This window comes from Octopus bimaculoides, chromosome 22 (assembly GCF_001194135.2).
Source record: "Octopus bimaculoides isolate UCB-OBI-ISO-001 chromosome 22, ASM119413v2, whole genome shotgun sequence".
NCBI classification, from domain to species: domain Eukaryota; kingdom Metazoa; phylum Mollusca; class Cephalopoda; order Octopoda; family Octopodidae; genus Octopus; species Octopus bimaculoides.
Window position 1 is genome coordinate 37,158,237 of NC_069002.1, and position 12,010 is coordinate 37,170,246.

The following is a 12,010-nucleotide window of genomic DNA, read 5'->3' on the forward strand; positions in this document are numbered from 1 at the left end:
AAAAAAAACAACAACAAAACAAAGCAGCCCTATATTTCTTAACACATAGATATCTTTATATATAATGTGAATGCATTCAATAGTAGAATGCAATCATTTGTAATGGCTTGAAATATTTACACCAATTTATCAGTAATTAGAGCCAGTTGCAACATCTGGTCCAAAGATCACTCCACCACCACCACCACCAAAAATAAAAAGTTGGTTAAATGCAAACACAACTATTTAAAAGTCATCATTTAACTGCAGTATTCACATGCATGCATGTATATATACACACATGCACATATACTATTTCATTAAAATGCAACAGTTGGGATTTAATGCAAACAATGATTTGAAAGAGAAAAATGCAAGAATGTTTTCTCTTCCAGAAATTGAACTCTGCCAGTCAGCTTCACAGGGCAAGAGAATTAGCAACCACACTATTTGTACTGTTTGCTAATCAAATCTGAGTAGGTGTGTATTTGTATGAAACGGGGGGGGCACTAATACAAGAAGGATTAAGTATGTTTTAGCCAGGAACTTTTCAATTTTGTTTAAGTCTTGAGGATCCATCTGGAAAAATGTTCTTCAGAGGCAAAAAAGAACCTCCCTTCCCCCCTCCCACAAGAAAAAAAAGGATATAACTATGAATACAAAATTATCAACTCAAAAAAATGAAGCCAACAATATTATTGAAAAGGTCAGATGAGGAGTTGAGTTGATGAGAAGTGATTGAGAAAGTCGGAATCAATGTTTCTATATGCAAATGACAGAAGAAAATATATCAGTTTCTGTGATCTTATGGGAGTAAAAATGACATTAATTTAGAGTTGATGAAGATGAGTTTCAGATTTAAAGCTACAAGGTTTTCTGGAATTACTGCAAAGCTAGTTTTAACTATTATTCCTTCTAAACACCAGGAACTGAACTAGTTGGCCCACTGCCACACAACATTGCCCACTAGAATCCATGTCAAAGCAGCTTCAAAGAGTCCTTATTGTTAAACTATAAACCTTATTTCAAGTAAAATCTTTGAAATGGAATAGATCCACCTTGTTGTTGAAGAAAGAAAAGGGAAAGAAAAAAAACTCAGGTTGTAATAAACAAAACAAAGCAACAAGCATAAATAAAGGAACTCTAGACACAAGATAATTATAATCCAAACACTTTAAATCTCATCTCCATATCTCATTATAACTAAAAATAGAAAAAAATATATATTTTATATATAATTTCATTTATATAGAATTAAATTGTTTAAAATATTCCATAACCATAAAACACAAACAGAGCTAAGAAAATAAAAACAATTACAACTTTATGGTGATGGTATGACTAAGAGATGTTCTCCATTACTCCTCTAGTTCATTAAAGATTCGTCTTTAAAGAAATAATCTCTCTCTCTCTATATTAATTTCTAACAAGAACTTTTAGAAAGGTTCTTTAGAAACCAAATTTCATTATTACTAATTAAAAGAATTAGCATCGACCTTTTGAAGCCATTGACATCCCAATCAAAGCTAAAGCTAGACATATTGTCTTATCGAATAAAAAAAAAATAAATAAGAAAATCATTTAAATAATTAGATGAAATTAAGTAAAGAGATAAAACTATGAAGCAAGAGCATTTTAAATAAGCAGCATGAAGAAACTAAAATGTGAATTTAAAAATTATTGGAATTGTTGGCCATTAAAATCTAAGTGGAAGATGTTAAAATCATCCAAGCAGAATAATATACAAAAGTAACGACAGAAGGGGATTAACTCCTCCCCTTACACTCCCACCCAATATTATATAAAACAGAATGTTATGATGAGTATAAAACATTTCAAAGTACAGGCACCATACATTGGTCTGAGATTATGACAAATTGAGGATTATTTTGGGGAGTGTCAAATGGCCACAGAAAAAAAAAAAAAAGTTCATAATATGAAAGAGGTTTCCTTACTAGAATAGAAGACTAAAATAGCACAGTCTAATTATTTATAATGATAACTAATTTAAGATAAACTAATCTGGAGGGAAAAAAGTCTTGTAACAATGTTTTAGAGACTGAAAATTATACTAATTAACTAAATAACAAAATGCAAAAACTATAGACTCAAAGACAAGTCATGAAGCATTGAGTCACCAGATATTACAAAATGGCCTACAGAAGGGTCCATACATGCTGGCCTGCATATTAAACTCACAAGATACATAACAGAAGGGTCTGTACAATTTGGCTCAGATCCAAAGTGAAATTAACAGTAAAAATATTTGTTCCATATTGAAATATACCAATGCAATTTTTGGTTTTTAATATATTCTTCTAAAATTACAAAATATTTAACATATTTGTTCATGAGATGGAAATATGAGAAAAGGATCCCAGCAGCACCTAGTGATTAGGTTTTGATACAAAGACTTTACATTATTCTTTTCAAAGTCAAACAGTGCCACCGAGGAATTTTTGCTGGAATTTGCTAGATCTGGTTGATGTTAGCTGCTAGGACCAAGCTTTACAAGTGCTTATCAATATAGATATGATGAACAAGTGAATGCAAAGAACAAATTAAAAATAAAAATTCGAAAAATAAACGAAAACAAAAAACTATACAAATGACAGGTGGTTGATTGGAAAGGTTTAATATTAAAAACATAAAAATGTTAACACCAAAACCACCACACATGGATGAGATGATAATCTGATTAAGAAGTTTAAAACTATTGTTTCTCTTAAGTTCTCCACCCAATATCCCTGGAGATGAAATGGGATAGAGTAAATGAGTTTGGCAAATAGAAAGAAGGAACAGAGATATTCAGACTTGTGTCTGTAACGAGAGTCTCTGACAAGATGTTAGTGTCAATTATAAAACTGAAACAATCAATCATTGAAAGGAAAAAGGAAAGTTGTACAAATAATGCTAACTTTATATCTATATGTTCCATTAACAGTGTAGTAGTGGTGATTGTTGTTGCTGCTTGCAGTGTGTTGTAGTAGTAGCAGCACAGAGTTCCATGAACTACTCCATTGGCATAAAAATATCGGGCCCAATCTCCTACTGCTGCTGCTGCTGCAATAAGAATGGCAAAAGACCACACAAGAAAGATTGGTCTGTGGATGTGAAGATGAGTTGTGGCAGGAACAATAATGAAGCCAGTTCCACACAACAGCAAAATAGCCATTGGTTTTTATCAGAATGAGAGACGAATCTGAAAAATGAATGGAGGGGAAAAAAACAGTAAAACCAAAAAAAAAAAAAAAAAAAATAATAATAATAAGAAAATAAACAAAATAAAATTTTCAAAAATGGAACAAAGAACAAATTAATTACCCGTCAGGTAACTTCTGTTGTAGGCTACTATTAAGGTGAAATTTCACTTTTTAAATAAATTAAAACTGATGCCCATCGAAGTAAGCTAATTTACTGAGAATTGAGCAATTATTAACTATGATACTCAACGTAGTTTAACTGAAATGTTTAATACACAAAGAAAAGCTATTTATCAAAGTCATCACTATTGTCCTCGTGTGCTACAATTTTGAAAACCACTTTTGATAGAAATATCAAAACAACCGTATAAAAAACTTTACAATGTTAATTTAACAAAATACTATTAAAATTTATTCGTTTTGTCTGCAAATAAATTTCTAAAGAAAAGAATTTTTTTTTTTTAAAAAAAGCAAAAGGTAATTATATCAACTAGTAATTATTTTATTGACCCCAGAAGAATGAAAGGTAAATGAAGTGAACCTTGACAGGTTTTGAATGCAAACGAGGCACAGGTAAATACTGCAAAGACTTAAGTCCGATATCCATCGTCTTTAATGAGAGAGAGAGAGAGAGAGAGAGAGAGAGAAAAAAAAAACAACAAACAATAAGTGTGAAGATTACCTATGTGAAGTTTATTTAAAAGCCAAGACTGCTTTTAATGAGAGATGGTCTGATGGAAAGATTCTGTTTGGAATGAATTTGCAGTCAAGCACATTCTGTTTACTGGGAACTTGCAAGACACCGACAGCCTCTAAGCTGGTGGAACTGTAGAAAACATAATCCAAACATTCCCGGGTGTGCAAAGTCATGGTGGTCAAGGCTGGTTCATTACTCTTCAAAGAAATTGAAATAGTTAAAATATCAGTGAAATAATCACATTCCATTTTGGTTTCCTACAAAACTCTCACAACAAATTAACATTCATAATAACAAGCAGCTCAAAAAAATATTGATCTTTTAATAGTTTAACTGCAGGGGTGACGACCTATTCAAGAACAAAAAGAGAAATAAAATCCATTTAGGAAGATTTTCCTACCAAATAAACTGGATAATATTGCTTCCAAGTAATTTTCACAAAAATAACTTGTTCGTGATAAAATTGTTTGGAACAAATTGGTTTTCTAACACAACTATAGCTTTTATACTTATATACTAACACCACCAGTAGAGAAAAACAAATGTTAAACAATGATGATGGTGAGGAGTACCCATAGAGATGCCAGGGTAATTTTGAAAGCTAAGTTTATACAGAACCATGAAAAATAGAATTTCTTTAGAAATCAAGTTTTTTTTATTTCTTATGTTAAGTCATGGGTTGTACCAATGGCGCAATCAAAGGAGAAAATATCTTTGAAAACTGTATCCTTTATTAGCTCAGAAGTGATTTTTATGTTTAAAGCAACAAGGGAATGCACTTCAGTAATCTACATACAAGAAGAAACTGTTTTGCCTCTTGTTACCTTTTTCCCATTATAATGGTGCCATTAAAATTATTGAAAACATTATGTGTTCAGCAAGCTGCTTGAAATAATCTCAACTATGGAACAAAATCAAAGACATAAATCTGTTTATAATATTATTCTGCTAGGAATAGTAATTTGTTGGTAACGTTTTATTCATCATTGTTTTAATGTCTACTTTTCCATGCTTGCATGGGCTGGACAGAGTTTAAGGAGGTAGATTTTCTATGGCCTAATGACCTTCCTGTCACCAATCCACACTTGTTTCTAAACAAGTAATATTTCCCTATGGCCAGACATATTTTCACAGAATATTCAAAATAAAGACCACTCTCTCGAACATGGGTTGCGTGGATCTCCTTGACAGCATTGCACAAGTACAACACGAGATCTTGTCGTTGGTATATGTACATCTTTTACCATACACTGACCATGACTGTTGTCAACAGCTGGATTTGGTATAAACATCATGCCAGGTTGTTGGGTTTACAACCAATGAAACACACCGTTTTCCAAGGGATGATTGCTGAAGCACCATGCCCTATGACACCACGCTCGGCAAAAATCATCTGTAGGAAAGCCCCAGTGGCTGACATCCGCCTGAGTACACACCTGATTGACAGTGCTGCGAATACAAGGACTGTCAAGCACGCAGTCAAGTGAAGTGATGCAACATGTGGCTATGCTTGAACAAAGAAACTCTTTCATGCAATTCCATGTTTGCAAGTGACATTCAGCAAATCAACTCAGTTTGACTGACATTGTAGTAAATATGTTTTGTTGTTTAATTAATAGTGCTAGATAAAATTTGTACTCTTTGAAATGTTTAGTGAGATGCAAAGACCTATGTGCCAAATTTGGACCATTCGGTGACAATTCCTTAACAGTCAATTGTGCCAAATTTGGACCATACCATATGATTTTGATTTTTGTATCCATTTGAATATCAAATTTACATGGAAAATAATTGTGTTGTTGGATGTAATGAGCACGTTCTAGAGGGTTAAATAAAAGGTAAAATTCAAACAGTTTCAGGTAGTTTGGTAACCAAATTACAGGTTGTTAGGTAACATGAGTTAATTAGATGAAATTATGACAAAATGTTTTAACTTTAGCATACTTCAAAATACTATGTTCTATATAACAGAAACAATTTTAGTAGGGATTAACATAACTTTTATTGATAATGTGTGTATCAATGAAGTCTCTTGACACTAAAAGTCAAAAATATTTATCAGGCAAACAATACAATTTACTAAGATTTCAGCTACAATGCCATTGATGACAAATAAGTGAAATTCATATAATAAAGCAAACATTATAATGCTTACTATGAAGTAGAAACTAGATTTATGTTTTAGTAACAGGTTATCCAACTATTTTCTCTCTAAACCCCACCACCACCCACAAAAATGGAAGAAAAGAGAAATGCAGAAACAATAGTTCTTACCTGTACAACAGCATAGGCACTCTTAAGACTGGATGAAGTGTGCTGGAATCCTTCCCAAAGATGATCTACAAGTGCCGATTTCTGTAAAATATTCAGCAATTTAAGAAATTCATTCTGTTTCTTCAAACTTTACATTGACTACTACAAATCAGTAAAATATCTACCAAACATCTTCCACAAACAAACTAATTTTTCCTAATTACTATATTAGAACTACATCTTTTTTATTTAAATACAAAACTTTATGTACACTTGTATTTTATTGAACAAACTCCAAAATGGGGGGGGGGAGAAAGTGAAGGAGAGAGAGAGAGAGAGAAGGGGGAAGATAGAGAGAAAGATTTATCTCATCATTTTTTATTTTTGGGGTTTAGTCATTGGACTGTGGCCATGTTGGGGATGGCCTTAAAGGGTTGAGTCAACCAAATAGACTCCAGCATTTATTTTTGAAGCCCACTACCTATGTCAGTCTGTTTTTGCTAAACTGATAAGTTATGGGGACTTAAATGAATAAACACCAGTTGCCAAACAGTAGTAGAGGATAGACACAAACTCAATGCAATGGGACTGACCCTGAAACCATGTGGTTGGGAAGCAAACTTCATACCACCAAAATCCAGCACTTCACTATATCTGGCAAAGACATTTAGGGCTCAATTATCCAGTCTATCTACTTAAGGAAAGTTAGAGCCTTCTTAAAACAGCAAGAGAAAGAAAAAGATTGAAAACACTCTTGCAAATACTAGTGTTTCAACTTATGAGTTCAAATTTTTTTAGTATGAATAAAACCTGCTATAGGGTGCCCCCCCCCCATCGAGCGGGGAGGTGTCAGTTAACCACCTGCTACAGGCTGGCCCCTTGTCCAGTGGGGAGGTGTCAGTGAACCACTTTTATACTGGCCAAGTTACAATATACCACAACAGGAGAAAAATAAGCTGCAGCTGCATGTAATTAATAATTCAATTGAGAATTTAATTTAATTTTATATAAATTTGTTCCATGGTGAAAAGTGAATTGAGATCAGTTTTGGACAGGGTTCTTTCTTCAAAGAAAAGAGACACGTAGTCCCAAGTTAGATTGAGAAGATCTTAGAACCAAAGACAGCTCCGATTTTCTTGCAGTGGAAAACATTTTAGACTGATGAAAAGTTTGGCATTTTGGAATACGTGAAGTTTAATGGTTAAAACTATAAATGAAAAACGATGAAATCTAACAATAAAAGATAACTTTCTTAAAGAAATTGCACATAAAAATAATAAAACCTACCGATCCATCGGGCATCTCCATTGTTTTAGAAGATTGTAAAAGCTGAATCATGGCATCTGCTAAGTAACCTTCCGATGCCAGTTGATAGCCAGGGGACTTTGGGCTAGAATTGAAGTCTCCACAAATCACATGAGGGTTAGAGTCACTGCCAGCTCGATTTACAACTTCCCTGATAGCTCGTGCAATCTAAAACATAAGAAAAAAAAACAAACTATTAAGGTTTTTCTCCATTGGCACAAGGACACAAATTTGTATTTGTAAGTCAATTGAAAACCAACCATGCTACTTTTGTAACATTTTATTGATGTAAAATGAAGTGAGACAAAAATGACCTGAATAGGAATCAAACTTACGACTAAACTAAATAGACTAAACAATCTGATATTACATTTCTGCAATTCTTCCATAACAAGGATGATAACAGCCATCATTAAGGCCACACAATTAGAGGAAGATCACTAATTAATTGAACAGCATAATTATTGATTGCAATTTTGACACCCCACCACCACTACCATATCTAGTTTATCTGTTTACCCATGTTACCATTTGTTAGACAAATATATTGAGGTATAGTTTTACAGCCAAATGCCCTTCCTGTCACTAATTTATACCTGTTTAACCATTTAGCATTTAAACTGGCCGTAAAAATAAACAATCACGTCAATAAAATGATTAATTTTAAAAAATGTCAACATGCTAAAGAGTTAAAGTAAAAAAAAATTTTATTCCACAAATCTTAGAAAGCAGCAGAGACGATGACACCACCACCTGCAGCTCAGCAATTTTTGGAGAAGCATAAATTGAAATTAACTCTCACATACACCAGCAAAAACTGCCTCTATCGCTCTATGTACATTCACATACAAATGACAAGCTTCTAGTTTCCACCTTATCAGATTTTATTCCAAAATATTAGCCAGCCTGTGTTGAAAGATTTTTGTTCAATATGTTATACAGTTGAAAAGCAAAGCCAGAACCACATAGTTGCAAGGCTATGCCATCTTAACAGCAAATACACTGAGCCCAAAAGAAGTCACTTACCTGGACACACTGAATGTTCGGAAGCTTGAAATTGCCCCAGTTGATATGAACATTTCCAACTGTGATAAACTTGCCAGTATTTTTACATCGAAGCCTTGTAACAAGAAGTACATCAGGCAGACACATGAAGCGACGTACTGATTCTTTAACTTCTTCCGAGAGACTCATTTCTTGAATGTCCTATACAGAGAAATACAATTGCAGCCACGTATTAAGTAGAATTAAAAACTTAACATTTTTGAAGAGGACTTGAGATTTGGTCCAGTAGAAAAAAGTTTACATCAAAATTTCTGCAATGTTATAGGAGAGTAAGTGACACCTCCAATCAAGTTTAGATGTAATTTTTTTTATTTAAAAGCAAAATATATTTATCTTAGCTTCAATAATAGAAGAAAGCATAAAGAATTTCAGTTTTGGTCCCAAGCAACAAAAATTTGTATTAAAAAAAGTTGTGAGGTAAAATATCATGAAAAAAAATAGAAGGCAAAAATTTGTTGCTACAGGTAGATTGTACTAACTAATTATGTACTACTACTATTTTTTATAATTGTAAAGTATGTTTAGAAAGTAGTTACTATGGACTTTTCATAGTGAGGCCAGGCAGTGGACAAGTTTCATGACCAACCATTTCACCTTGGTGAATAGTTGGAATTAGAACCAGCCTAGAAGAACTGAATACAGTACTGCTATTTACAAAGACAGCAGCTCTCCTCAGCAGTCATTTTACATCCATTGTTCCATGCTAGCATGGGCTGAACAATAAATACTATTGAGGCTTTTTTAACAGCTGGCTGCCCTTCCCATTGATAACCCAGGGGATATTTTTTTGTTTTGCTCTACTTGTCTTCAGAAGCACAGTTATAAGGATAACGTTTCTCACAAGGAATGTCGAACAAAAACTGTTTTTAGCTCAATGTTTTCATAAACACACAGATTGTAAACACTCACTCAGACACACACACACACACACATGCGTGCAATGAACTTCCAAAGTTTCTGTTTATCAAATCTGGAGCCACGACAGAAGACATGATCCCATGCTAACATGCAGTAAAACAGAACTTGAGCCGACATGAAACAAAGTGAACTCCATATCCCACACGACCAAGCCTAGTTGAGTGGGAGAGAACTTTGGGTTCTTTAGTCTTGGATGTTACAAGGCCACCACTTCACCAGTGCTGGAAAAGAAAAAACAAAACAAAAACAAAACCCACTGTGTAAAATGGCAGATATTAGGAAGGGTACCAGTCATTAAAACCAAACCAAAGATATTAGAGTGCAGCAGTCTTGCAATTTGTTGGGTCCTTGTCAAACTATCTTGCTGATGCCAGCATGAAAATAGACATAAAATGATAATGATTACAATGACGATTCTGTCACATAAATTGCAGAGCTAGTAACAGGATTTAAAGAGCAAAAGCTCCTCCAGGCTACTTGTCCAACAAGTGTAATGAACCTGTCCTCAGTGATCCTGCAGATGAAGCCCAGTTGTCCACAACAAAAGAGATATATATATATTTACCTTGTCTATTAACTGTTTGAGACTGTAAGCTGTATTTTCAGGATCAGAAAAACGACTTGTCTTATAAAATGTTGTTTCCCCTTCATCATAGTTTTCATGAACTCTTTTTTTGTAAAAACCTTCATACCCCAATCTGAAATTAAAGTAAAATTAATCAATAAGTTACAATGTTTTAATTAAAAAAAAATACAGCTTACAGAATATATTATAAATTTTTTAAAATTACAAAAATACAGAATTACAACTCTTCATGGCAGTGAATGCAGACAACATTGGAATGTTCTTGGCAAACATGGATATTACAATTCTTACATGTAGTACAAGTCTTCCTGTCTTTTTTTAGGCCACATAAAGAACATCTTCCTTTTTCTTGGGCTGAGAAATCTCAAATGAAGTTTTCTTTTTTTGTTTCGTTAGAAGACTGTTGTTTATCACGTTCTTGTTTAGCATTAACTCCAGCAAGCTCCTCTCCTAACGGAATTAGGCACCGTCTTCTTTTATCCTTGAAACTTTAAAAGTGAAGCAGTTTAGCAACAATGAAAGCATTCACTGCACTTATATCAATCATGTTGTAGAATATAACCATGGGCCATCTTCGAGTCATTCTGTTGTAAGTGTATATATATCCTTACCATCTTATCTAGAGTATCAAATCCTCCTTTTGTTTTGTTGTAACATGTTATAACTCCAGGTTTCTTCTCAGCACTTTTCGAATCAATTGAAGGCTGAGAATGCATTGTACTCATAAGTGTGACTCTGTAATTTTTCTTGGGACAATAAGATAAGATCATAGAATCCTTTCGAAATCCAAATATTGTGCTCTTGATTTCTCTTTCTTGTCCATTTGTGAAAGCACTTGCCAGTTCAACTCTGTTCTTTCTAACTGTTCCAACTGAAGTAGTTTTCTTGCTAAGCAGCTTTCGAACCAATCCTAGACATGGAAAAAAATTATCACAAATTCTATTGCAACCAGTTTTTTCAAGTTCTTCTACAAGGTCTTCAACAACTCTTGAACCTCCCTTTTACTGGGCCCTTTCCAGTGTAGAATTGCATTTTCTAGGCATAAGATGTTTCACTGTCACATATTGCTCATACTCAGAATGGGTAGCGCCCTCTGAATGAAACTAATTGTTCAACTCTCATGCGTGAAATTGGAACATATCGATCTTGCAAATTCTGATTCCACATTTCAAATACTTCATATCTATGTATATATGTGTGTGTGTGTATACGGGTGTCTGCTAGCAGCTAAGCCCGGTTTCATCCAGCTCGTATGGATGATGTGGTTGTAAAACCTGCTCTGTGTAAGCATTCAACTTGCTTAGGCACGCTTATGTTAAAAAACAATTTTAGAATGACTTTTTTCTGTCAAAACGCTAAAAACAGCTGACCAAAAGAAAAACACCCAATCAAGATTCAATCAAATCAAAAAATATACCCAAATACTAAGCGAACAAAGATGAACCATACCACTTCCAATGCGCGCACACAGAGTTGAAACGCTGTTTGACTTATTTTTTCAGCATACAATTTTCATCACCCCACGACCAAGTAGGACATCATCCCTTCCTCCCTTATTCATCTACCACCCCTTCCTTTCTCATTCATAAACACAAGAGTATTATTATAGTAGATTATCTTGGTAACCATATACAAAGCCCAGCATCACCACTGGATTATTCTACATGGCTGTGAATTTTTTGCGCAATCCCACCCAGTCATTTGACCACAAATCCCAAGACGAGAAAGAATCGCCCATGTCAAATTTATATGTATAGATATAGATATCATCATCATCGTTTAACGTCCGCTTTCCATGCTAGCATGGGTTGGACGATTTGACTGAGGACTGGTGAAACCGGATGGCAACACCAGGCTCCAATCTAATTTGGCAGAGTTTCTACAGCTGGATGCCATATATATATATATATATATATATATATATATATCTACTACATATGTGGGAAATTCTATGGTTTGAACTAAGCTTTATTGCCAATTCTTCAACTGATAATGCCGGGTTTT

At 33.9% G+C, this 12,010-nt stretch overlaps 1 protein-coding gene across 1 annotated transcript in view; it reads right to left on the minus strand.

The window, feature by feature from the left end:
- Positions 1–2,597: 2,597 nt before the first annotated feature.
- Positions 2,598–12,010, minus strand: part of LOC106877120 (mucin-17) — a 28,679-nt gene continuing 19,266 nt past the window's right edge. The window contains exons 5-10 of the mRNA XM_014925916.2: positions 9,986–10,118; positions 8,464–8,643; positions 7,420–7,605; positions 6,154–6,234; positions 3,865–4,076; positions 2,598–3,181 (exon numbers count right to left, since the gene is read on the minus strand). Coding sequence (XP_014781402.1) covers positions 3,876–4,076; positions 6,154–6,234; positions 7,420–7,605; positions 8,464–8,643; positions 9,986–10,118 — 781 coding nt within the window. The 3' untranslated portion in view covers positions 2,598–3,181; positions 3,865–3,875. The remainder of the gene's footprint in view (positions 3,182–3,864; positions 4,077–6,153; positions 6,235–7,419; positions 7,606–8,463; positions 8,644–9,985; positions 10,119–12,010) is intronic.